General features: G+C 40.1%; 3 protein-coding genes across 11 annotated transcripts in view; 1 reads left to right on the top strand and 2 right to left on the bottom strand.

The window, feature by feature from the left end:
• Positions 1 to 3163, top strand: part of ss (spineless) — a 134016-nt gene extending 130853 nt beyond the window's left edge. For 3 of the 6 annotated variants that reach the window (XR_006883607.2, XR_006883608.2, XR_006883606.2), the window contains 2 exons: positions 1018 to 1472; positions 1830 to 3163. Coding sequence is in view for 3 of the 6 variants with exons in the window: in XM_046629558.2 (XP_046485514.1) it covers positions 1018 to 1404 (387 nt within the window). In the remaining 3 variants the exon portion in view is untranslated. Of the gene's footprint in view, positions 1 to 1017 lie in introns of all 6 variants that reach the window. The other 3 variants (XM_046629558.2, XM_046629557.2, XM_046629559.2) reach the window with 2 other exon arrangements.
• Positions 3164 to 4660: 1497 nt separating this feature from the next.
• On the bottom strand, positions 4661 to 7779 carry LOC124220524 (uncharacterized). 2 transcript variants are annotated; one of them, XM_069136669.1, is made up of 3 exons: positions 7624 to 7779; positions 7011 to 7509; positions 4661 to 6915 (listed from the first exon to the last, which is right to left on the bottom strand). In XM_069136669.1, the coding sequence occupies exons 2-3, from the start codon at positions 7326 to 7328 to the stop codon at positions 6529 to 6531; spliced, it is 705 nt and encodes a 234-aa protein (XP_068992770.1). In that variant the 5' UTR covers positions 7329 to 7509; positions 7624 to 7779; the 3' UTR covers positions 4661 to 6528. The 2 variants fall into 2 exon arrangements, with proteins under 2 accessions (XP_068992770.1, XP_046485522.1); XM_046629566.2 differs by having other exon boundaries at positions 7011 to 7444.
• Positions 7780 to 9361: 1582 nt separating this feature from the next.
• stum (mechanosensory transduction mediator stumble) lies at positions 9362 to 26105 on the bottom strand. Of its 3 annotated transcripts, none has more exons than XM_046627098.2 (10): positions 25721 to 26105; positions 21942 to 22273; positions 19979 to 20387; positions 17453 to 18679; positions 16694 to 17135; positions 12236 to 12511; positions 11179 to 11395; positions 10664 to 10790; positions 10373 to 10567; positions 9362 to 10061 (listed from the first exon to the last, which is right to left on the bottom strand). In XM_046627098.2, the coding sequence occupies exons 3-10, from the start codon at positions 20331 to 20333 to the stop codon at positions 9931 to 9933; spliced, it is 2970 nt and encodes a 989-aa protein (XP_046483054.1). In that variant the 5' UTR covers positions 20334 to 20387; positions 21942 to 22273; positions 25721 to 26105; the 3' UTR covers positions 9362 to 9930. The 3 variants fall into 3 exon arrangements, with proteins under 3 accessions (XP_046483054.1, XP_046483053.1, XP_046483055.1); XM_046627097.2 differs by lacking the exon at positions 25721 to 26105 and adding an exon at positions 22978 to 23012; XM_046627099.2 differs by lacking the exon at positions 25721 to 26105 and adding an exon at positions 22978 to 23012 and having other exon boundaries at positions 19979 to 20361.

Below are 26105 nucleotides of genomic sequence, written 5' to 3'. Positions count from 1 at the left end.
CGTTAATCCTTGTTAAAACTACACATTACGAAACGTTATGATACTGTTGTGTTCGAGATTTTCTTTATCATGATGATGATGATTTCTTCGATTTTACGGACACCTTGTGTCGTGACGCATTTTCGAGAAAATTGGATTTGGATGAAGCGTACGTAGAAAGAGAATAACAAGTTTTTGTCGTATTCCGAACAACACATTTACAAGTTGTTCGACAAGATTTAATGAAACTTAGCTCTCGCGGATAGTACGAAACAGTTTGCAATGTTCGAAATGATAATTGAGTCGACAGAGATTAACTGATGCATTATGGTTGTTGTGATCCGCCTCCTCCGCCATCCTTCCTTCCTTCCTTCCTTCCTTCCGTCCTGTCTCAGAAACACGGCAATTCTTTTTAAATTTTTACTTTCAAACATTACAGACGGCTCTTTTACAGTCATACATTCAAAAAATGGCTAAAACCGCGCACTCTTCGCATCATTCAAATCCAATTTCCTTGAAAACGAGAAGCGATAAAAAATTTCTGTCAACACAAATATGTTCAAAATGCAAAGATCGAAACGAAACAGTCAGTGCTGTTAGTTAATCATTATGTCAGTGCCATCGACAAGACAGTTGATACAGTTTTAACCAGCTCATTGTCGTGAGTTACCGCCATGCGATTGAGTCACGAGAAAAATCTCTACTAAAAATTTGTCAACACGCGTCTGAAATTTTCTATTCGGAAGTCTTTCGTTGGATGTAATATTGTCGAAGGCGTTTTTTTATGAAATGAAATTCCATCTGTCTATCGCGATCTTATCTGTCTACAATAGTCAGAAAAAAAAAACCTATTATAAGTACCTATGCCGAATTTACTTCCAAATATCAGAGCAATTACCCCAGCTAGGATATTTGATAAAATTCCTGTACGAGGCAAATCGTGAAAGGTCATGGTTGTAAAAAAAGAAAGAAAATGGAAGTGGGTTTAATCGACGTTGAGGAGCGAGCTGACTAGGGGGACCCTAATTTTGGTTGCAGCACGTCACCGGGATCGTTGTCGGGGGGAGGAATTGCCGGGGTAATGGGGACGAGACTGTCGATGGAAACGGGCAACGGCAACACCAGCAACAGCACCAGCAACAGCAACACCACCAACACCAGCAACAGCACCAGCAACAGCAACACCATCAACAACAGCAGCCGCAGCACCAGCACCACCACCACCACCACCACCAGCAGCAGCATCACAACCATCAGCAACAGCAGCAACACCAACATCAGCAACAGCAACAGCGTATCGTACCATCTGGCCCATCACAACCATCACGGTGTGGTCCCAATAGTGGGCTCGCAGATCCAAAGCCGGACACCGGGAGTCCTTTGCTGTCCATCTCTGAGGTGACAAACACCCTGCTCAACCAGTAGCCATCGATAAAAGATCCAACGTATCTATTCGTTGTAGTCGACAATTCTTCGCGACTAGAACGATGAAGGTAAGCCGGTCGAGTGTTGCTACGGCAGATGAAAAAAAAAAACCATGACAATTAGATTGATTTTGATTTCTTCGTACGTATCGAAAGTAATCAATGTTGGATATTTTTTATTCGAGTACTCGGGTATATTTTTACCGGTTATTTTCTGTGAAACTCGCCGCTCAACGCCTGTAGATAGGCGGTTTCAAAAAAAACTTGCGGTATGGTTGGTAATATCGGTGCATGCGATCTACAAGCAATCTATATGATAACTTTTTAATAAATTTTCTCGAAATAACCTGCTGTCGGAAGTACTAGTTGAAAAATGTAACTTTGAGAAATGGTCAACTTAAACACCTGAATTTCGATTTGTTTCAGGACTTGTATGAAAGTAAGGGCCTCTCCAGGCGAATTATCACCGTATTATATTGCCCTGCGTTGCAGGCTGTCTGTTAAATCGACCGATCATGGAATTTATAAGTGCGCAAATTGTACCATACAAGATGAAAAAATTATCAGTTCAATTAATCGAGAATTATAAATTCTATACACGTGTATAATGTATAGGATGATATATCCTGTAATATAAATATACACATGCACAGAGTGAATTCCTAACGACTGCATGAACCGTCGTTTGCTAAAATTTAATGCATGCGAGCTACAATCCGAAAACGACCGTTTGCCAGGGTGACCAACTGTCTCTAGCTGTCAAAAATTTTGAAGTTACTTACATGGCTGCGCGCTGTCGACTAAATTTGTGAGAGTTAGTTGCCTTGACTTAGAGCCGCTCTCGGATCGAGCGCATGCGCATTAAATTTTAGTAGCCGATAGACCGCGCAGTCGGTATAAATTAACTCTGTACATACCCATTTACTGATCGTTATGCATGGATAAGTAACATGCCTTATTGGAGTATCGACGTATGTCATCTAAAAGAAGAGATCGATTCCACTCAATTACACTACAAAAATGAGGTAGGAATGGAAGAAAATTTTTAATTCACCCCGAAACAGGCTCGTGGTTTATTGATTTTATCCTCTTAATTTCTTTGGTGGAAGCCGTGCAGATTGTAAATCAGACGTCAGATATTCAAAATTGATGAAATCAGATCGAACCAATTGAGACAACCGCCATGAATTCCAGTAGAAGCACAAACTTACTGTACCTAACTCAAAATAAACGCAACACAGATCTGTATTACGTTTGGAAGCGTAACATGAATTAATTCCTATTTGACCTACATATATAGGTATATATATATATATGATAATTTATATACATATACTGTACGTGTAAGAGAATAAGAAAACTATATATTATATATAAATTTAATATCGTAAATAATTATATCCAATATACACAAAAGTGTACAACGATTCTGTATAATAATTATAATAAATAATAAAAAATAGAAATAAAGATAATAATAATTATAATAATGGTAATAGATGAATAAATAATACTGCAGTAAATAGGTAATAAATAATAATTATAACAATAATATCAATAATAGATATCGTGCTTGTATAATTACGAAATGAAATACGTATTCTGTGATAAGTGTTAGATGATTATTTCGACACGAAAATCGTCAGAGACGTACTTGGTTGCAGGATGATATAGCGAGAATTACGGCAAAGAAAGAGAGAGAGTAAAAAAAAAAAAAAGGGAAATGAAAAATAAAACTAATACAAGCAATAATAATTAATCGCCTGGAACATTAATTGAATTGGTACATAGTAAAACTAAAATGAAAAGAAAAAAAATTAGAGCTGTACACTGCGGGGACTATGGGGTGATTCCCTCGGTTATTCATTTACAAGTTTTTTTTTCAGTTTTTTTTTTTTTTTTTTTTCTTAATATAATAATTATTGTATTTGCGTATCTATTGAAAATAAACCGCAAAATCGATTACTCATATAAGAATTCGGACTACTGAAGTAAAAGGAAAATAAGGAAAACTATCGTTTTCTCAATTCGCAATGAATGATTCTAGATGTAATTATCCGCAGTCGTTATCGTCACACAATACTTTAATCGTTATACATAATCGGCGCAACTGCTTATGTACCGAGAAACGTAATAAGGGGACAAATGAATGGCGCGAAAAGAGATGAAAAAATTAATTAAAAATATTTAGCCTGTTAATTCGGCCGAAACCCAGTCTTGCCAACATTTTGTTAATAAGTTTGTAATTTTTGTACTTAATTAATTTATACACTATTTATGTACACGTAAATAATCGGTGTTTAGCAAAGCTAGATGAGCCTTCCATAAGTTTAGGCAATTTGTAACGCTTTCACCTGCAATGCAATCGTTGAATCTTATCCAGAATTTATTACTATATAACCAATAGCGGAATCCTCGCACGGTCGCCATGATTCAAGCCACGGTCCGTCTCACGATTTTAGCCCGTAAATTTGACTTACCAATCGTTAATATGACAACAATTTCAACTTGTAGTATTTATCCGTCACCTGCATACTCGAATAAAACCGATAGTTTCTATTTCGAAATAGTAACTCGATCGTGAAAAGCAAATAAAACTTCAGCACTCTTGGCGGCCCATGACGCCATCTTTATGCAAGGATAAAAGGACCTGATCTTCCAGAGTCGATCAAAATTGTCATGTTTATTACTAAACATACGAAATACTGGTAAAATGAGAAAACTGTTGGCATTGCAGGTTAAGGCGGTAGATGTTTGTGTCTGCTGTTGAACCTTTAGTTAATTCGCTTGTGTTATCGCAATATCGCATTAAGAACCCTACTATTAATGATAAGTAATCAAGTCTAGTCCACGTATGATGCGAATTAGTAGTATGTGCAAAAAAATTTAACGTTCGTGATAACAACCTTGTTGAAGAGTGAAAGGAGAAAAAAAAAAAAAGAAAAAGAATATCGACGCAAACAATATGAACACCGTTTGAATAGTTTGATTTTAGAGAAAAGCTTTGTTTTTTCCTTTATTTATTTCAGCTTATTGATAGTTACTTTGAGAAATAAAAAATAATTCGTTATTATCGGATCCCTATATGTACACGATAGATTTTTGCAAGTTTTTTTTTTTTTTTTTTCATCGGAAGTTATCACGGCTGTATCATATATACGCAACTGCGTACGTAAATTAAACTAGGACAACCCAGTAATTGAAGGAAAAGGAGAGGAAGAAGACGAAGGAGTAAGAAAATATTAACTATATAGGGGTATAGTTTGAAAATAGTTATTTTTAAAAATAATCCGAGCGGAAGTACGACGTACGTTTTTGTATCGTTACCTTCTAAGTACAATACTATGTAAGTGATCAAAATTTATCTGTACTTCTCTCTCCCTCTCTCTCTCTCTCTCTCTCTCTCTCTCCCTCTCTCTCCCTCCGTCTTTCTATTTCCCTTTCACACACACGATCACGTCATACACACGTATATGTATGCATTTCCTAATTAAAACAAACAGATTCACGACGACAAATTTATAACATACAGTTACTGAATCCGCAATCTGTCAACGCGCAGTTTTTTTCTCTGTTTTTTTTCTTTTTTTTTTTTTAGAAACGAAATTCGAACAATTAACTCGTGCAATGAATTTTCAAACCGCTTCAAATCAAATACTAATTTCGTAAGATTTTCCGTGTTTTTTCATCTTGTAAATTCACGGCACAAGATTCGGAAATGAATACTTAGCTTGGGTCAACATCCGATTCTTTCAAACTTTTTAGCTGCAATTATTAAAGCAATAATTGGTACATGACAGCACACGAGAAAAGGTTGAATGATTATTAGAATAAATTTACTGTACATCATGCCAAAAATAATACATAAATCTTGGTCACTCGATCCGATCGTCTGTCTTATCATCACTCGGAAAATTATTTTGTTCTATATTAAATAAAATTTTTAAAAATCTATAGTTATATACAAATCTAATTAACTATCTATAAATGCTGAAACACTGAATTGTACGAATAAAATTTAAAATTGTATCAAATGTTTATATATAAAATAAATTATAATAGAATATATAACATCGGTGATGTTTCCAACCGTTCATACTTTTACCTAACTGATCACTGAAAGTATCTCCAGATTTAAAATTACTTCGAAATGTAAGAACAATGTCGATGCACGTATGATTTTTCCTTATTCTTTTGCTTTCAACCTTGGCCAGGTCGAATATGGGATATTATTTTGGTGAGGACAATTATTCAAGAATTAAATCATCAAACAGTAAAATATTTCACTGTTCAGTTTATAGTGGTATCATAATTCGTTATTATATCTGATAATATACATTTATATGCGTGGTTATTATGATGTCAACAGTTGGAAAAAAAAAAAAATAAATAAAACAAACTCATCGTTAATCAAAGGAAAAAATAAAATACACATACGCACATATACAAATTATTTAAGAACTGAAATTATCGACGATTATACTGAGGTACTTCTTACACGCTGTAGTTAACAATTCGAAAATTTTCTTTAAACAGTACGTTTTTCAAAAATACATCACTGACAAAAATAATAAAAAAATTAAAAAAAAAACACTTTTTTTTACATACGTACAAAGATTCTGCGTAAAGTTATTGATTAGAGGAGCATTTTGACCAATTGATAGGATAACATTGTTCAATTCCAAAGTTTGTAGGTAAATTACGTTTTATTTTACTTCTGTTACTTTCAAATCTACTCTTTTATCCCAGCATTTTTTCGACTCGAGCGAAATAAGATAAAACCGTGTTGTCTAAACAATAAAATCGGTAAAGTTAAATACCACGAAAACTGAACGATAATTTACTATTTTTGGATTCGACTTAATGACGAATAGAATGTTTTAATTTCAAACTTAAAGTTTGCAAACAATTTTTGCAACAAGTTTGTTCCTCTCTTGGCTCTAAAACCAGTTATTGGCATATAATTTATATAGATCCAAATTGCAAAAGGTCTGGACGTATCGTGACACGATACAATCCATAAATCAGTAAGTCACCGTAGCACTCCAGTAACGCAAGTTACCTCACTATTCAACAAATCGATACCGCCTGATACGTTGAAAGACAAATTTTTCAAGTTTATTTTTCAAATACGCTTAGCTCTCCGGTACGGAACTTTTCTCTTCTCTGTTCTGGAATATGGTAAAGATCTGCCGTTCACTTTGTTTCGTTGTACATGCCTCTGAAGTATTTCCTGCAGCGAGAAGCAGGACTTGCACACCAATTCGCCGACAGCTTCAAGGGAGCACAAATTATGCCGCCACCTTTCCGTCGGGTCTTTATAAGCGCATTCTATACTAACGTTGCTGAATTCCGTGACCGCAGGTCCTCCCGGACACAATTTAATATTGTCAATATAAGCCAGTATATGCTCAAACTCTTCCACAGTTTGAGGAGCACTCGGCTTGTCCTTCAAGACCATTTTAGTGTTCACAAAAAACACTTCAAAATTCAACTTCTGGTCAAATACGATCTGCAACAGAATAATTAAATTTGCATAGAACGATACGAAAGATTCTTCAAGCTTGATGCATGTGGCTTCTTTCTCCTCGAGTTCACCCAAGTTACCTGTTTGATGTACAGCGGCGCAACTTCGACGTTATGCTCAGTCCAGGCGGTGAGCTCGCTGGCAACGATGGTTTTATTGGGCAGCGGGCTGCGGTGAATGGCCCACGAGCAGTTTGGCATTTTTGGAACTATCAAGTCCGAGTAGATCCTCTCGAACAGGGTGTTGTCTTCGTCATGAATGACGCAGTCGTCTGTCTTAGGCACTACATCGGAGCAGGATGGATGTGAATCGGTACTTTCGACCGCAGAGGCAGACTTTTTCTTCTCGAGTTTAAGTCTCACCTTAGAGCCGCAATTGACTCTTTGAACTCTCGGCATGTTTGGGCAAGTAATTGTCGACAGGCTGATCTGATGTGTCACAGTATTTTGATCTCCTCAATTTTTCGTTGTTACTTTGATTCGATTTGAATTTACTGCCGCGAGTTCGTTCAGTGCTAAAAGTTATATGTTGATGTTATTATCGGATCAAAGATCCGCGAATGGTACGTTGTGTTGTTATCTGTCATTGTAAGGAAGTTGAACAAGAACTCGTATGTATTGTTGAATATCGTAAAAGGGTGAAAATAATACGATGCTAACATTCGGATTGAGCAATAACGTCGTCTGTTCTTACCTTCTGTACTTTTTATAGAATAACGCTACTCTATCAGCCTTTTATTTTCTCAAAATCTCGATTAACCAAGCCTCTAATTTACGTCCAAGTTAACAGCTGACTTGCGTTCGGAGTGACTTAATTTGGTGGAATATGTATCTACATTTAACTTATTCGCCATTGATTACAGCTGAGAGAGACGGCCGAGCCTTGCTCGAACGGTAAGACCGTAAAAACGAACTACTAACTGCAGCCGCTTGCAGCGCTTCGAGCGTAACACTTCACACTTGAAAATTACTCGTGATCTCGATAAAAAGATTCAAAATCGGTGTTAATGTGTTGACGGAAAACCGGCTGCAGTTTTTGGCAATGATCGCCGAAAAGCACGAAACGCATTGTTGTCATTGAGGGAAATATACGTCTAATATCGCAATCGCAGAGTGTGTTAGGTTTCAAGGACGCGTGCGCAAGTCAAGTGTGCTGCTTCCTTTCATAGCAAAGAACAGCAAAGTATCAAGTCCTAGCTCGCATAGCACGGTTAATCTTAATATAAAACACAGTTGAAGAAAATCGAAACGAAAGCCGTCTCAAAAATGACAAAGAGACGCCCCCAATGACCAAAAATTTATAGTTTGCAAAAACGACTTCGGAAAGCTGGAATGCAACATATCAACGATTTTTAAAACAAAAACTTCTTCCGGATGCGTTTCAGTTTTTATATTGTGCAAGGATAGAGAATATCTTAAGGTTTCGCATTTTTAACCCAAACTTGTCTAATTTTTAGTATTTGTACTACTTTTTAAATGGCATATTAGTCGAGGAATTTTTCTCATCGATTAGGCCATCGTGAATACATGATTAAGAAGCGAAGATAGCAATCTTACCCCGGAGGAAAACAGTGATGAAATTATTCATTTTTCTGTATTGATCAGTATTTCCATACGGTAAAGGATCTCGTTTCTGTTCAGAGATTTATATATGTATATAACAAAGAATTCATACGACTGTTTTTGAAAACTAGCCAAATTTTGACTGAAAGAATCCAAAGGGGTAAGCTTTACTTTTTTGAACAAAATGTTTTTAGTTTTCAATACTCTACGCAGGGAATGGAAGGTCGGAAAAAGAACTAGTATCAAAGGGAAATATTAGTTAAAATTGATATCAGTGATCTGCCTTTAACGTTCAAGAAAACACTGTTGAGTGTGAAATTGTTATTCGTAGAAAATTGTTTCTGAGATTTGATGACTGTCGGAACCGATACTTCCAGACCAATTAGCACAGAAAATAATAGGAGTTGAACTTGATGGAGAATGAATTCTAAATTGGCTTATTGAATAAAAGTATATTAGTGAGAGGTGGAATAGATCTACATACTTGTATTGAACGTAGATGAAAATGTAGGTATATCTTCAGCAACGCAACAACGATCATAACTCCTCGAATATTGACTAACTAGACTCATCCGCGGAACGTGCACGTCTTGATAGCTTGACGGACGCCGAATTCTCCCGATCATGACTCCTGATTGGCCATCACTCGTCTGGTGGTCACAAATGGTCACAAGACGCCGTCGCACGCCTTCGGCTGCGTTCGGAGATCTTCGGACGTTCGAATCTGTGTAACATGCAAACCTTCCCGGACCAAACGTTGCGAAAATTATGTACAAATTTAAAAGAAAATACATGTATGATCGTGAATACGTATGTTCAGATTGATGAATGACGTTACAAATTCGTACATTTATAGCCGTATATGTTTTTATTTTTTATATCTTACATAAGCAAAGTTTAATCAATATATCGTAAATTGCAATTGCTTCTGTATAACAATGGGATATGTATATATTATACTTTTAGTTTACAGAAATTCTTTTATTCTTACTATTATTGTTATTATTATAACTATGTATAATAAACGTATAAAAAAATGTGTCTCCGTATGTATAACTACATGACATGCTAATTCAGAATGTGGATTATGTATATATGGAGTATCACTGATTACACAGGTATATTTACAAATACATGGTCAGTATACAACTTAATGTATTTTCTGAAATAATTTTAAAAAAACGAAAGAAAAAACAAATCTAGAAACTTTTTACAGACAGAGGCCAGGTAGCTTCCGCTGTATAGTCATTTTGAGAAAATCCTTCCATTTGTAATTTATATTGTTACATGTCTAAGAAATAGTAACAAATTTCATAGCATAATAATAATGCATACAGCTTATGTACTCGTTTGACATGTGTTTCTTTATGTTTATTATGATACAAAGTACGAAGTAATTGTTACAGGCGGTAAAAAATATTACTACCAAAATATCGATTCAACGCGCCCTCTCTATACCCCGTAGTGCCTGACTTGGAACTCCTGGAGGAAGCGTCGACACGTCGTTACCACCCTGAGCTTCGACGTCGTTGTTAGCTGCTTCCGAATCTCGGTACCGCTTGTACTTTCCTGATGAAAATTCGAATGCCAATTAATATGCGCGTCAATTTCACCCACAGTATGCATGTAGAAAAACTCGGTAAATTTATCGGAAAAGCTCGTTTTCTCCATTAACTGCATTTCGAACGATAACTCTGATCTGCTTTTCTCACAAGTTTGAATATCGTTCGAATTAAAGCACTCGATGAAATTTCATCGACTTTGAATGATTTTTTCCCACTTTGACACGCGCTTCCTGTCGATACAAGAACGGTTCACCATCATTTTTATTCCATTTCCTCAATTGTTCCCGACATGATCGATCAAGGCTCGATACTTACTGGCCAATCGCACCATCATGACTCCCCACCAGATGCTCCATCCCCATCCAACGAGGCAGAATAACACAGTGAACAATTGTCCCACGCCGACTACCGTATTCACCAAGAATGCACCGAATCTTGCTCTCGGACTGGCCACAGTGGAGAACCTCGGCTGTCCCACGCACAGATTGAACAATCCACTCCAAAATGTGCCTGAAATGAGCCAGAAGATTCATCTGGATATTTCCGCAGACACGTACGTGGTCGTAGATTTTGTAAATTCGGAAACGTGGGATCAGTAATTCGCACCTGTTCCCGGTATCAGAACATTGCACACGAGGCAAAACCAGGCCAATGGTATTGGAAGACAGGGAATCGCTCCTCGCATTATCGCGTTGTGTTCGACCAACACTTCCGGTATCTTACTCTTCGGTTCCTGAAAAAATACCTCGATTAATTTTTCCAACAATTCTCAATTGGTAAACGGATTATTTTCACTTCCAATTATTCCCCTTCGTTTTCAATTCCTTGATAAAATCCCTGATATAATCATGGAAAAAGTCTTTTAACAGGAGTCAGAAAGTTATTTTTTTTTTTTTAAAGAGTTGAACCAGAAAACTATCGAAAATTTTATATCTCACGAGATCGCAACTTAAATACATACTCCGAGATTTCTTATCAAAGGTCTCGGTGAGGTTTGCGAAAAGGTCAAAATCGGGGTTGCGACCGGTCAAGCTGTCGTTACGCGTGACCAAAACGCGGATCGGAATCGCAGATTAATAAACGCAACCGAATTCCGTGACGAATTTATCCCCCAAGTTTACCTCCGGAAGAACCGGGGCGGTGACGCTGGTAAGGCTCTGCTTGGCCTGAAGGCTCCTCGTCTGTTGGGTAGAGTCTTGACGCTTGCAGGAACAGCGGTTGCAGAGCCTCCTGAATACCGCTCCGCACCTTCTTTCCGGCGGGCAACAGCCAGCATCCTCTGCAGGGGCGACGCGACTTCCTCGAGAACATCCCTTCCATTTCGGCAGACGGCAACACCTGTACACGAGTATAAATTTTTCAGGTAGACAGCAGTAAAAATTAACTGTGTCAGTTCAACCTTTCACGTTTTAATTTTGAGTTCACTTTAAATAGTTCCAAGCTCGGAAATTTGAAAAATTATCCCTTGTTCTTCAACTGCATTCGGTTTATTCGAATCGACGTAATTCAAAATTTTTTGTACGATATGGTTTCGAACCTTTTCGTACGATTTCGATGAAATTTGATAGACATTCTATTCTGAAGCGACGTTTTTGAAAAAATTAAAATTGTTCATGTCCGAACTAGCCTTTCTGAGTTATTAATTACAGATGCAATGAAACTCTATACAAAATTCAGTACGTTTCTAAGAAATCATTTCTTCTATAAGAAAATACAAATAATTAAAAAATAATTCCTTAATGTTTTTTTAGAATTTTATCTCAACTCAAACTCGTGCTGTCAGAGGGTTGATTTCTCCATTTAACCCTTTTCAAGGAGACAGTAAATCTATCAAACGGATTTCGATAAAAAGTTCATCTAGGGGATTTCCTTGGGTTACTAATTACGAATCTGAACTCGAAATTTTGAAATTCAATATGGCCGCTCCAATATGGCGCACAAGCATACCAAAAATCACTTGGTACCTACTGCTATATTGAATCAGTTATTTTGAATTTAAAAATGTCGACTTCAGACTGGTTTCGAACAGACTATTTTTTTAATTATCTGGATTCGATCACGGGGGTGAGACATTAGAAATTCAAAAATGACCTTTTCAAGGATCGCCCTAAGTGTTATACCCAGGAGGTGTGCAGCGTAAGGTTCAAATAAAGACAAAAGAAGACAAGGGCATTTTACCTGCTCGAAGCTTTCATCTTGGACAAACAGCCCGTCGGTGGGTTGGTATTGGTCCCCGGGAACATCGACGGTTGGTTCATTTGAGGCTTGAAGCCTCTTCGGCAGGCGAGACACCTCATGCTTTTTCCAAGATCGAAACAGTTGCACTTGCACTTGCAGCACCCGCAGCAGCGGTCAAATATCCTTTTAAAACGGCTCTCGGGTTCGTCGGGAACACCGCGCAAGTCTTGATCCTGGTCCTTTCTATGAGGATCTGATGTCCTGGCACCTGGCAGCCTGAAAGCAAGGCGTGTCTGTAAACCTGTTAGCGTTATTAAGCTCCTCGAGTTGTGCTCGTCGATACAGACGTATACATGACACCCTGAACTTCCGTTCACGTTCCTCAATTCACCTGCAACCCTTTTTTATCGATTGTGCGGCTCGGCGTGTTACCGCGAAAAATTTATCACCTTCATTTTGAAACGATTTGCATTTTTCGAAAATTGTGCGTAAATCGTGTAAGTTAAAGCAACGTTGCGAACGATCACCTGAAATTCTTGGCAGTCAATTTTCTTTCAACCATCAAGCTAATTCCCTATTGATTTGATTTTCCTCGTCGTCGTTATAATAACGATTAGCGGTATAGGGATTGTTACAACGGTTTTATGTATGTATATAAACCTTTCAGGAATACACGTTTCTGAATATGTGTATACATATCATGGAAATTATAATGCTGTAACGCAGCGTCGTTCAACGGACGGATCAATATTTTTCACCCCCAGTGTAAATCACGACTGTTGACTAACGAGTAAAAACTGATTAAAGATAATTTTGGGAAAGCGTGTAATAATATAGAGTGAATGAAATAATATCGCATCACGTATTGTCCGCGTCTTATGCACACTTTGCACTTTCGCCAATTATTACGTCCCAGTTTTGCCCACGTCGCGTATAATAAATATGCACGTAGGTATATTTTCCTAATCGAAAGCGTAAAATGGCCGGGTATGAGCATTCTTGTATAATTTTCCTACGCGACGCGTAACAGCTTATTTTCAAACAAAGAATGCGGATTTGAAAATTCATATCATGCAGTCTTGCGTTGCGTATACGCTACACTGCGCTAAATCGTGCGCATTGCAACGTGTTATCATACGTCGATTACGCTAATCAGCGGGTAAGTTATAATATATTTAAATCTTGAATAAAGTTGTGTAATTATCAACGTAAAGGCTGATTGATTCAGTCTTCGCATATCCATAATACTATGAACAAAAGCGTCGAAGAGATTTTTGTTTTTGAATCGTGATCTCGTTAAAACGGTGAGTAATTTGAAAGAAAAACATTTATTCCGCAGCATTTAGCCTGGCAAACGAAAAAGATCTACTGTAATAATGGATAACGTTGTGCACGATATTTGTAGAAGCGTGAAATTGCAGGAATTAATAAGATCAAGGTAAAAAATTGTCAAAAATTTACCTCTTCTCAGACGCAGACCGCTAAAATCGCCGGACGATTTTCGACACTCTTTAAAAAGTAATTCATGCAGTCATGACGAACAAGTTTAATTCCTGAATATTAATTCAGCACGGCTAAAGGACGATGATCCTCCTAATTTTTTCACCCCTTTCCTCCGCCCCGCGCCGTCGCCGTCTCTAAAAGAAGCGTCTTTGCTCTTTGGAGGTTCGGCTACGTCATGCCGTGCCGCGAAAAATAACGTTGGAATATAGTACGAATGCAGAAAAATCAGTATCTGAGCGCGTATTTCGACTCTCTCGGTTTCGTCCGAGTGCGACGATAAGCGAGTTTGGATTGATTGCGAGTCAGGGATTGCAGGTCGCCGTGGTCAGCGGTTGGTCAGTCGGTGGGCGCGCAACCTGCCGGCTCATTTTCCCTCCCAAGTTTAAGTCACGCAAAGATTTCTCGCTGGTGCCTAACTCCTTCCTTGCTTGGTTTCTTGCTTGCATACGTCTTGCAATCGATACTACTCGCTGCGCTCTACGCTGACCACTCGAGAATCCGCGAATGAGTAGGCAAGCCAAAAATTACACCCTCGCGATGACGGAACGTCTATTCGATCCTCGCCCCCTTCACCCTTCACCCTTCATTATCCGCTGCACCTCGCAATTCCGATGAATTGAATGACTGTGGTCGATATGTTTGCACAGTACGCAATACGCGAGGATTGATTTTTCAGCTTGATAATTATCGTTCCCGCGACGACGAACGGCGGTCACCTCCCCTTAACGTAGTTTTTTAAATACCAATAAAGTCACCCGAGGCTTAAACTTGACACCGCTATCGATTCGCGATTATCAACGGCCAAGTTCGCGCACATGATACTTTCTACGGCGGGCCTACAGAGGTTTTCTTCAATCAATTGGGTGAACAAAATTGGGTGACATGGACCTTGAGATTATTTCTAATCTTCTATCACGAGTGAAAATCGTGGCACAAGAATTTACTTCAATTTATCAGTCCATGGTCTGGATGTGCAGGGGTATTGGAGAGGCCGGTTAAACGCGAACACCTTCAGCTTTAACAACGTATTTAACGGTAATTGCAGTGTGTAACGGGTGCATGTTGGATCCGCAGCTAACCGACATCAGCAACGCGTGAAATTTATAGTGAATTGTTAATAAGCCCACCCTCCGCAGTCGCGGGTGGTTTGTGTCGAGAGGACATGATGTATGTTGATACCGAGGTAAAACGGGACCGCAGACGTCGCAGGGCGGCTTCTGGGATGGCGATAGGCTGCAGGGGGCCAACCATAAGCTGCAGAGGAGGAAGGCGACGGGCCGAAGGAAAGCCAGGCACACCTTCAAAGACACAGTAAAATACAGCGCGATATTCGACCTTGGCCGCACGCGACTTTGCTTGGGTCACTCTCTTACGTACTGCGTCGATTTTCGGCTATGTGCCTCACCGCCATCCACTTCGGTGCCTATAACACACTTTTACACACCATCGACTCACGTGGCGAGGCTCTAGGTGATCGCTGGGCACAACTAAGTTCGCGGGACTGCGTGACACCCGATGTGTACAGGGTGTCGTTCGAACAGAGGTCACGGAGCTGACCGAGACTTTGGTATTACAAGATCCAAGGGACAGGGAATAGTTCGACCACTTATAATCGTGATGTTTTCCAAGATTTTGGTATTCAGGCTAAGATGGCGTAGATTGCGACACACATGCAGATATGGTATCGAGATGAAACTGGCCAGCAATTTTCATTTGCAAATAATGTTTGAGAAAAGTTTTTCAATGGGACATTATGAGCGGTTTTTCATTCTATCAGGACTAAAGAAGTGATCTAAAACTCAGTTTTGAATATCTTGTACGTTGGTGACGAGAAAGCGTGGTTCAAAGTCGCGAGGTGGACTAAACGCGAAGATTTATGGACGCCATGATCCCTCGCTGTCCGCAAGTGTCTGCTACGTATTATTCATTTCCAACGGTGCTCAATTCCCGGCTAAGCGTTCGCTCTTTTTCGGAATTGTATTTATCAAGTTTTTTTTTATACATCAGGTAAAAAATTCAAGTCTGTACGACACACCCGAACTGTTTAGTCGACAGTTGACAAAAAATAAGCAACTGGGTTTGGTAAACGACCAAGAAGAATCATGGCATAGAGTATTTTTGCGACACCGAGTACATAGTCAAGTATGTATATGCAGAAGGGCGGGTAGCCAGAAGTGCGAGGTATAGGGTATACATTTTGTGAAGGTAGGCAAGTCTCTCGGAGATTAGCAATCGGGATCCCTACGGTAGATCGTGCGATAAGGTAGGCGCTAATTCGCGCTACTTATTACTTCAGCTCCTTATGCATAACGATATTTCCACTCGACATTGTGTTAGTGTATAACATCCGTGCGTTTGTGTGTATGTGTGTGCAATACTGGGGGGGAAATTCATGAAACCTCGCCCTGGAAAAAATCACAGCCAAGTTTGTGGCCTGTCGGCATTTGAAGAAAAGACGTTTTATACTTCTACCAAAAATTTTCCCTTCCCCTTTCTTGTTCATAACTTGTATCTCGCAGATTTGCGAGTCTGTTCCAGCTAAACAGTGATGATTCTAATTAGCGCTCGCGACCGCGTGTGCTAAAGACGGCAACGATTCGTTCCAAAAGCAACGACCTTCGCTCAGCTAATGTATCACAGGTAGAAAGAATAATCCCGAGGTCAACCGATCTCGCGATCAAATTTATTAACCCTTTGACACCCCGGCTCGACCCCATCCTCATCCCCCCCACTCTCTCTCTCTCTCTCTCTCTCTGTCTCTCCCCGCGTCGATGCAAATCTGGTCAGGGATCGATAAGCAGCTTGCCCGCTCGTCCTCGGAAGCGAAATGCTTTCCCCACCTGAGTGTGTGTACCTAGTGGGCAGACACTGTCCCGGGGTTAAGGAACCCCGACTTCCGGTCCGGCTAGGCCCTTAGGTTCCGCGCATAAATTTACAGGGCAACAGCAAACTTACATGGGTTCTCCGTTCTGCTCCAGGTGAACCACGTTTCCGCTCAGAGTCTCGATGCCTTGGGGCTGCTTTACCATGTGCATGCCACGTTTCTCCCTCGCGGAAGACACCCCGCGTATCGTGTTAACGCTTACACCAGTGTCCGTTGAACCAGTCGACAAACCCGCGGTCGACCTGAGCGACACCGCACTGCCCATCATTCCGTGGATGTCCTCCGATCGTCTAATCGCACTACCCTGATGATTAATCACCACACTTGAACTGTTACTTCCTACACTCCCCGACACGTCCATCGCTGCTCTTATACCGTCACTCTTAACTGTCCGCGCCGAACTTCTTACACTTTCGTCCGAGCTCTTAACACTGCCGGTTTTAGACGCGGCGTGGAGATCTTCTCCCGCAGGCGGTTCCGCAGTCGGGTCAGCATTCTCCTTGGTCCCTTTCACTGTTGGCAATTTTTTAACAGTCATTAGAAGTTGCATTGTAAGGTGATGTAGCTAAGATTAGTAACATCAGCTAAGGATGTCCTTCGTGGAAGATGATCGGAATTCTGGTGAAGATGTTGGCAAGGTGACGGGATGATTTTGTCGCGTATGCGGGAACATAGAAAGCCAACAAAAAGGGGTACATCATATACTAGAAAATTGATTATGGGTGTGATTAAGGTAAAGCACTAGCTGGAAGACCATGTATAAGTTCGATAAAATAGACTCTCTTCAAATGCCAAAAACGAATCAGCTCTGCAACGAACAAAAACCTTACCATCAGCGTTGACGCGGTTCTGAGCACTGCCCATAGGATGTCGTCCACGGTTCATATCCGGCGTCAAAGTCACCTCGTTGTGTTCCACGTTGGCATTTTTTCCACTTGCATTCACAGCCTGTCCATTATGCGTTTTATTCCCATCGGCATTGTGACCATTGGGCTTGTCGGCAATCTGATGCAGGTTCTTTGGGGTCTCATGTTTTGGCTCTCGGATGGGAGAATCAGACGCTACTTCAGGCTTCGTCATCGCAGCGGATGTTTTCTGGGCCCCGTTGATTTTCGGGGGCAAAGTGGGGGGCGGAACGCTTATGGCGGAGGGCCTAACGGCAGGAGCTTTTTTCCCGCTGTCTGGGTTGCGCCGCTTCACTTCAGACTCCTTTTCCGAAGCCTTGCCGATCTCACCGTCGAGCAGCGCCGCCGCGTCGATTTTGAGAGGCTGAGCAGCGGTAACCGTTGTCGTGTTTACGACGCTGGAGGTTCCACTGGCCCCCGAGGACTGTTTAAGCAGCTCAACGAGGCTCGGTTCTTCGGCCTTGCCCTCCGACTGTTTCACAGAATCCTCCACGTTCCCAACGGTGTTTCCTGACGCGTTTTCAGCTACGGAAGTCGCCTTCTTTTCAGTCTTTTTCTGGGGTTTTTCCACCTCCTGTTTTGGCTCCACCGGTTTTTCCCGCGACGTTTTATCCCCCCTTTCGGCGGTCTTTGTAACTACAAGTTTGGCCACCGAGCCACGCCGCGAGGTCTGGGACATCTGAGGCGCCTTTTTCGGGCTCTTAGCTTCCGAGATTGAGTTCTTTTTCACGGGAATCTTTGACGGCGAAGTATCCGGTTGCGGTTTACTCTTCGTCGGTTTGCTCGGCGGCTTCGATCGCGTCGTTGGCGCTACCTTGACGCCACTTTTCGCCGGTGGTGGCGCCACCGAATTCCGCCGCGATTTTACGGGAGATGGTTTCTTCCCGCCGACGTTCTGCTGGCCCCTTCTCTCCGGTGGCTTCGTCGGCGTTCCCTGGATCGGAGAGAGACCCGGCACCTTCAGTGATCCTCGTCTACCCGCGGCCGCCGGCGTCACTTCCAAGTAGTTCTTTGCCGTCATCGACGCACCAGCTCGGCGTCCGTACTTCGGAGACCCTCGAACGTTCTCCGTCTTCGTCAACGACACGGAACGGCGTCGCGCAGGCTGCGGAATCAGGCTGCGTTTCGGGCTATTTTGCTGCGATGCCGACACTAGAAATATGCAGTCAGAAATTATTCGAGTTCGTAAATTCGACGACAGATTTACGTATTTACGATTAAATTAAAGAATCAAGATAACCAGCGGGCCAAATGAATTTTTTCAAAATACCAACTGACGATGAAATCGAACAAAGATTTAGTATTCTGTTTTTACCGACATCTTGAAATACCAAAAGATACTTGAAACCAGTTATTTTATAGTTTGCGTTACTTGAGCATTAATAAAAGCAATTATCCTTACATCGGATTGTTCTTTTTATAACTTTTATCGAAAGAAATTCTGAGAATTTGGCATTGAAATTATTTTTCGGTAGTGAAAACTTGTTTCCGAATCAATCCGTACGCGGAGTCTCTTCGGAGTATTAATATACCTACCTCGGGAATTCGACAAAAGAAAAAACGAGCAGAGTATCGTACAACAGCGAGGCATGCAAGCAGGGAACGCAAATTAATGCGATATCTAATTTTACTACTCGCGGTTTTCGTGGTCTGCAGTTATTCAGCCGTAATCTTAGAACCTTCATTGAAACTTTTCTGACTCACGACTTAATGCAGTTGACGTGGAAAATTCGAAGAGCTAAAACCTGGGCCGTTTTACAAGAACCTCTTTCGGTAAGTCTCATAATTATACAGAATGTCTATTTATTTTTTTAACGTATTCTGGTCAAAAGCTTCAAACGAATATTTTTTACTCCACTTTTAAAATTACAGCCTTCCAAATACGTCGTGTCTCTTTCAAACGTACAACAACGTCCAGAAAAAACTAGTCAAAAGTTTCAAATTATAGACTCCAAAATATTCAGATTTAAATAAATCACTAAAACAGAATAACGAAAATTTCCTGATCCTTCCAGGTTTTTCAGATAGAGTGTCATCCTGCTGAGTTACTAAAATATAGCGAGAAAAAAAAATTCACGATCTACTAGACAGTTTCAATGCATTCAGAAAATTCATAAGTAAACGGAGCAGAAAACAGAAAAAAAAAACAATCACACGCCTATTCCAGAAGGTCCTGAGTTTGAAATTTCGGTTTTTCAAAAAAAAAAATCGACTAAATTCCCTGATCATTTCAGGATTTTCAGGTTTCCTGACAGAGTGGAAGCCCCGCTGCGTTACTAAAAAATATCGTGAAAAGTTCAACGATTCACTGGAAGGTTTTGGCGCGTTCAGAAAACTGAATGAAAAAAGAAAAAAATTTACACGCTTATGTCACAAGGTCTAGACCGTAATTAAGGCGCGAATTTGCATTTTTAAATCCGTCAGGGGTGTGATAAATTGAATTGCACGCACTTCTCCGATCCGGCCGACTAGGACGCCGCGTGTCCTTGGCCTCCGGGGTCTGCGGTCTTGACTGCGCGTGGGGTAACGGGCCCTTAAATCCGCGCCCCCTGAAGGGCGAGGCTCTGCCGGATGTGAGACCGGGCGAAGGGCTCCTGGAGGTCGGAGTCGCTGGTCTGGCCTCGGCGATTATGACGAAGCTTGACCTTCTGCGCGCCCTGTTCGTCGACATCGAGGATACCGCGACCTTGTAGGGTTCCGGAGCCAGCGCCGGGGGCGGTGAGGCAACCCTGAAGACTTCGCCCCCGTCCCCGAGGACCCGGAAGGGTGGCGCGGCCCGCATAGCATCACCTTCCGTCCGCCTCATCGCTGTCCGCTGTTATCTCGTCTCGCCTCTCGTATCCAGGAAAAACCGTCTCACCTACCGAAGGAGGAAATACATTGCCGAGGAAAGAAAATTGGCCGGGGAAATTTTATCGAGGTTTTACAGGGCGATGTCAAGTAAACATCGCGGTATGTTGGATTGCCTACCATTGAGGGGAACAAATATCGGTAAAACAGACATACCGAGTCATTATTACCTTTGTCGAGTCAAGTCGTACAATCACTTTAACGTTAATACGGAACGCGATTGCAGACCGCTTCGGCATGGGTTATAAACAAACGAACAATGGCTTGGCCAAATCCACACAACCTTGCAGCACGGGCAGTTCCGGCTCAATTTCGAGGGATTTAAACGCGCTACTTGCCGATAACTCGGTAGGTTTGTATTACCGATGTTTTTACTCCTTAGTGGTAGGCAACCCAACATAGTAGAATTTACTTGAAAATATCCTGTATTATTGACGAGGGATTTTGGTGTTCACGTCGAATATCGCGGTGAAAAGAAACTTTACTTAGAAAACTGGAATCCATGAATTCTTGCAACAATTTTTAATTCATGGTAGCAAGTGCCTCGATGAAAAAAATTTAGTCTTCTACAATTGTAAGATAATGCATCGTGCGATTGTACGTATAATGGGACCGTTTTGAAGAAATCTTGGAAAAATATTCGCAACTTTCAAATCGCTCGACTTATTGGGTTCAAATTTTAATCAAAGTCTATTTCGGAGTTTTGACGAATAGACCAAATTTATCGGACAGAAATATTCGTTAAAAGATGAGATAACTTTGAATTGTACCGAACTCTCACCTTAATCAAGTGACAAAATAATAAAGTATATTTTTTAAACGTCGAAAATTGAGGAAAAACAATCCAGTATGTTAAAATAGATTTTATGAATTTTAGATCGATGAAAAGATTGTAATCATTTTTAAAAAAAATTGACTAGGTATGTATTGTAACGGTGAATTTTAAAAACCTCGTTTTCTCTTCTCTTTCAATTTTATTGTGATTGCTGTTGTGCCTAATTCAAAAAATTGAGGTGCTATTAAAGTGGTTGAAAACGAATACAACAACTTGCAAAAAAAAGTATTGATAATCATTTAAGAACGATGATTAAATTATCACTAAAAATATGTAAATATGTAATATAAACCCGAACAATAGTTTTTTTCATCGGTTTTTCAATTTCACGTACTTTTACGTATACGATATTTACAACGGAAAATTTTTGTGGAAAAAAAACCTGCAATGTTTTCCTATGTGTGAAAAAAAAAAAAAAAAAAAAATACAGCATTTCAAAATAATTAATTCATATTTCTCCATTTCCGTTTATTATACGAACGATAATTACAATTGCAAAAGTGCAATATCCAACAGAATTTCACCCTTTCCAATTTCCACAATACAGATATATTGCGTATTTTCGTGCCTTTTACAATCTGCCGATAATTTGCTTCGACTTTGTTTCAAATGAAAAAGAAGACAAGAACCGATAAATTATTATTTCGACGTGAGCTAGAGAGATGCGAAATTTGAAAAAACTTGTGAAAATTTCCACGTCAACGTGGTTCGAGGAGGGTGCAGACTTACCGAAGGCTGCGTAGCTCTTCCGCGGAAGGAGTCGAGCTGATCCTTCTGCAGGCAACGTCACGCTGACAAGAACAGATCCGCAAGGCATGACATTCACGCTCTCATAGCCGGGGTGACCGCCGCGACGATGAACGCTCGAGTGCCTCCGGATCAGCCTTCATAGGCCGTAATAACTCCGCCGACCAAGACCAGCTCATTATCCCTTCGGCCAGGCTTCTTCTTCCTGCACGCGTGCGTGGAGAGAAAGTTTAACGGTTCAATTTCTTCCTACCTTATTTACTTTGCGTCTTTTTCAAAAAGGTGCGTTCTTTCGTTCGATTTTCATTTCCAATCTGAAAAAAGTCGATCCAAGTGTCAACTGTTGCGAAATTATCGAGCCGTTTGTACGAGGGTGGTTTTTGTTGAAAACTTTTTCGAAATTCCATCGAGACACGACCCCCAAATTATTTTTCAACAGATGAATACAATTCTCCTCGAAATGAAAGGGATACGCATATTTTAATTCTAAAAACTCTCGAAAAATGAATGAAGTTTCTCGTTCAAAGTATACACATTTTTACTGAATTTTCGTAGGACTAATTATCTACGAAGAATCTTATAAGCGTAAGAAATCAATCGGCATTAATGCTACTGGTTGATAAAAATATCAGCATCGTCGATTCAATGTTTTACGTCAATTGTCCGCTGATATGAAACTCGTAAAAAAATTTGAATTCTGATTCGTTACAGCTGACACGGAATGCTAATATTTTTACCGAATATTAGAATAAATGCTAAATGATTTCTTAGATTGACAGATTTTTTTTTTATTTTTTTTTTTGCAAACGATTGTTCCTGCGAGGAAATATATACTGAAATTGTTGTAAAAACGTGTGTATTTTAATTGGGAAACTTGACAGCTCTTGCGCGAGAGTTCAGAGTTGCAGAAATCGAGATCTGCGGTTTGAAGAAGATTTTCATTCGTTTGATCTGCGGGGCGGTCGAATAAAAATTTGAAAAAATCTAAAATAATAACCACTCTAATATTTACACGCACAAATATGTAATCTTGTAAAGTTTTACACCGTTGTTGCAACGACGTCTTATGTTATACGTATTATAAGCAGCTAGAACAGATTTGCAAGGAAATCGTGCAGCTCGCGTGACTTTTTATTCGCAATTAAGTATCAAACGCTACAAACAACTTCGACACGAAAACTTAAGGTACACACAACGATTCGGACCCAGTGCCTGTTATACTCCGAATACACTCACACAGCTCTTTATACACACACGTACAAACACAAAACTCATCCTGCGCGCGTATACGCGGAATGATTATTCATTAATAATTCATCGCAATGCTTATTTCGTCATTCGTCATTGTCATTATCGTTGTCGTTATTATATTTGGTAATTATTATCATAGTCGCGGAGTTCTGCGTATATTCACGGCCGCATTTTGGTTCTTAATTATTACCAAAGCGCGTGTATGTTTCACAGACGTCAGTTTATCGCAAATTCACGTTACACGCGTTCGCGATACTCGCGTGATTTATTGGCAAAAAGTACAGGGTTCTGGGCATTTTCCATTCGACCTTACAGCGATGATAATTTTATTGAAATCGGAGAATTGAATAATTGAACAGTCGTCTGAGTCCGTTATTCGCAGGCCAAAAATGCGGAATTCTGATCCGCGAAACGCCATTTCACTTATTTCTGTAATACCGGTGCCATTAATTAGTCACCGAAAAATATTTGGTTGGTAAAAATTTTCTCTAAATTTTCACAGAAATCGGTTACAGTTTTTGAGACAAAAATATATCGTTAAAGACCAGAGTCAAGCGGCGAAATCATTGCGCAAGAAACTCGATAGAGAAAATTTTACTTATTCGATACTTTGATTGAGAAGACAATGTAGACTCGGAATCAGATCTGAGATTGGTTTTCAGCTGGATTTTTCACACTGAGATAACGGTTTAAATTCCGGGCATCAAATTAATTAGAGATATTGCTCTTCTGATTAGTTTTTTGTCCGATTTTTGTGAGGATGCTAATTGTAAGTTACGCCGTAGTCATGCGGCTTTGCGCGTGTCGAATCAGAGGTGAAAACCAGAGAATAATTATACACGTACCTGCGTGATAGCTGTCATAATACCGTAAATACACGCGCAAACACGGAATTGGCATTATCGCATTTATCCCCTTATCGCCGTGATCAACATTTGGCAATTAGTGAGTTTCTTTAAGCTCGTAACTCGTTGAAAGTTTTTTGAGTCGCGTAAAAGCCTCGTCGAAATTCTTCGTTGAATAATTATATAATAGAAAACGTAAATTCTTAAGTCGTTTGCTAAAATTTAATGCGCGTGCGCTGAAATTCGAGAGCAAATGTTTACCAGGGTGACCAACTGTCTCTAACCTCAAAAATTTTCACAGTCCTCGCGTATTCGCGTACGTAGAAAAATTTTTAGGTTAGGGACGGTTGGTCACACTGGTAAACGGTTGCTCTCAGATTTTAGAGCATGCGCATTGAATTTCAGCAGACGACGGAGCGTGCATTCGTTAGAAATTCACTCCGTATCCGTGTTCCATCCGTCGTTATTAAGCATCGATTTTTCTCGATGCGCTTGGACTAGAAAAGAAATAAGAAAGGCGAAAGAATTTCCGCCTCGTTTTACCGGACGTAGTATCGTCGGCTCTATTTCCGTCCAAGTGGCGTTTATATTTCTGTGTTAAAGTCAAGTTTAAGCTAATTTTATAAAAAAATCGGTGCAGCTGTTCAGCACTCAGTCTTTCCCAGACTGGAGTCTCTCTGCTTTTGGGTGCATTCCTGTACATGTCGTCTGTTTTCTTTTTTTTTTTTTTTTTTATTATTTTAAGACTATTGGAATCGTCTTCACGTTGCAGTTTACAAATAATTGTGCAAATCGTACGTTTATTCAGGAGAAAGAAAAGACGGCTCAACGAAAATTGCATATGCAATCGGTGCATTAATTATCGCCTAATTGGATGTACCGGCAGCGATTTCTATTTTCTATACGTTACGAAACCACCTTTGCTTTTGTAATTCTGTATCGCTGGAATAAATTACAGCCGCACGCTAATTGTGCGTATTAAAATTTATAAATACTGGATTTCGTGTCTAGCTTGGATCGCGCAGATCTTATCGTGGATTTGAATTTCATTTTTCTTCGTATAGACGTTACGCCTGCCGTACAAGGAAAAATTCATTTTCACACTCGGCTATAATGCAACACACGCCGGGATAAAGTTGCTCCACTTTTACACACGCGTTATAACTTCTACGTCTAATGCAAATTTTCACAAATTATGCTTACTTAATAAGTACATTTAACGGCTTCTTTTATTACCCGTAACCTCAAACCACGTGTAATTTTTTACAGTTTTCACTTTTATTTTCAGTACGTTACGAATGTAACAGAAAATGCTGTCGGCACTTCCGTTTCCAGTAATTGATTCACTCGATAAATACTGCGAGCCGATTCTTTGTTTAGAATTGCAAATTCACGGGTACGTTCTTGAATAATTTATACAGCAAATATCATCCAATTTGTAAATCGAACGTCCGATTCCCGTGGTGTTAAAAATTATTTTCGACACCGACGTTCCGCAGGAATTGCAAAGTACAATATCTTTCACACGCATATAATCCGCAAACAAAACCAGTCGACACTTTTGCCCACATACGAACAACACATCGAACCAGGGATGAAAAATAAAAAAAACATTTCCACACTCAAACACAACGATACTAAAAATGATCGTACAAATATAATTACCAGTAAAAAAAATCTCGCTTCTTTCAATCGCAAAGGTAACGAAGATTGCACGCTGTTAGAAACGCGGTGTTAAATCAAACACCGAAAACATTCTACAGAAGTCCAGACAATTTTATTTTAGATTTTAATACCACTCGGTGTCAATAATCGAACGATTTACACCGACGATATTTAACCTTGCACTAATCGGTTTGGACTTTTATCTGTACCGTGAATATTTCCCACGTAATCACGTGGTTATGAATTATTAAAAAACAGTGAAAGCTGGAAGAATAAGTTCTCCGAGCGACGAAAGCTTTCAATTTCACTGTACCGGAGTCGAACTGTTTAAAGCCCGAAAGCATCGCATACACGCGATCGGTTTCCGAAACGACGTTTCAACCCC

Source organism: Neodiprion pinetum, chromosome 5 (assembly GCF_021155775.2).
Source record: "Neodiprion pinetum isolate iyNeoPine1 chromosome 5, iyNeoPine1.2, whole genome shotgun sequence".
Taxonomy (NCBI): domain Eukaryota; kingdom Metazoa; phylum Arthropoda; class Insecta; order Hymenoptera; family Diprionidae; genus Neodiprion; species Neodiprion pinetum.
This window is presented reverse-complemented; position numbering and strand designations above follow the sequence as displayed.

Bases quoted from the DNA above. Each gene is read 5' to 3' on its own strand.
- LOC124220524 (XM_069136669.1), bottom strand. From the start codon at position 7,328: ATGCCGAGAGTTCAAAGAGTCAATTGCGGCTCTAAGGTGAGACTTAAA. The intron at 6,916-7,010 runs GTAACTTGGGTG...ATTCTGTTGCAG, and splicing joins CGCCGCTGTACATCAAACAG to ATCGTATTTGACCAGAAGTT.
- stum (XM_046627098.2), bottom strand. From the start codon at position 20,333: ATGAGGCGGACGGAAGGTGATGCTATGCGGGCCGCGCCACCCTTCCGG. The intron at 10,791-11,178 runs GTAAACTTGGGG...GTATTTTTTCAG, and splicing joins CCGCCCCGGTTCTTCCGGAG to GAACCGAAGAGTAAGATACC. The intron at 10,568-10,663 runs GTGCGAATTACT...GGCTCATTTCAG, and splicing joins TGTTCTGATACCGGGAACAG to GCACATTTTGGAGTGGATTG.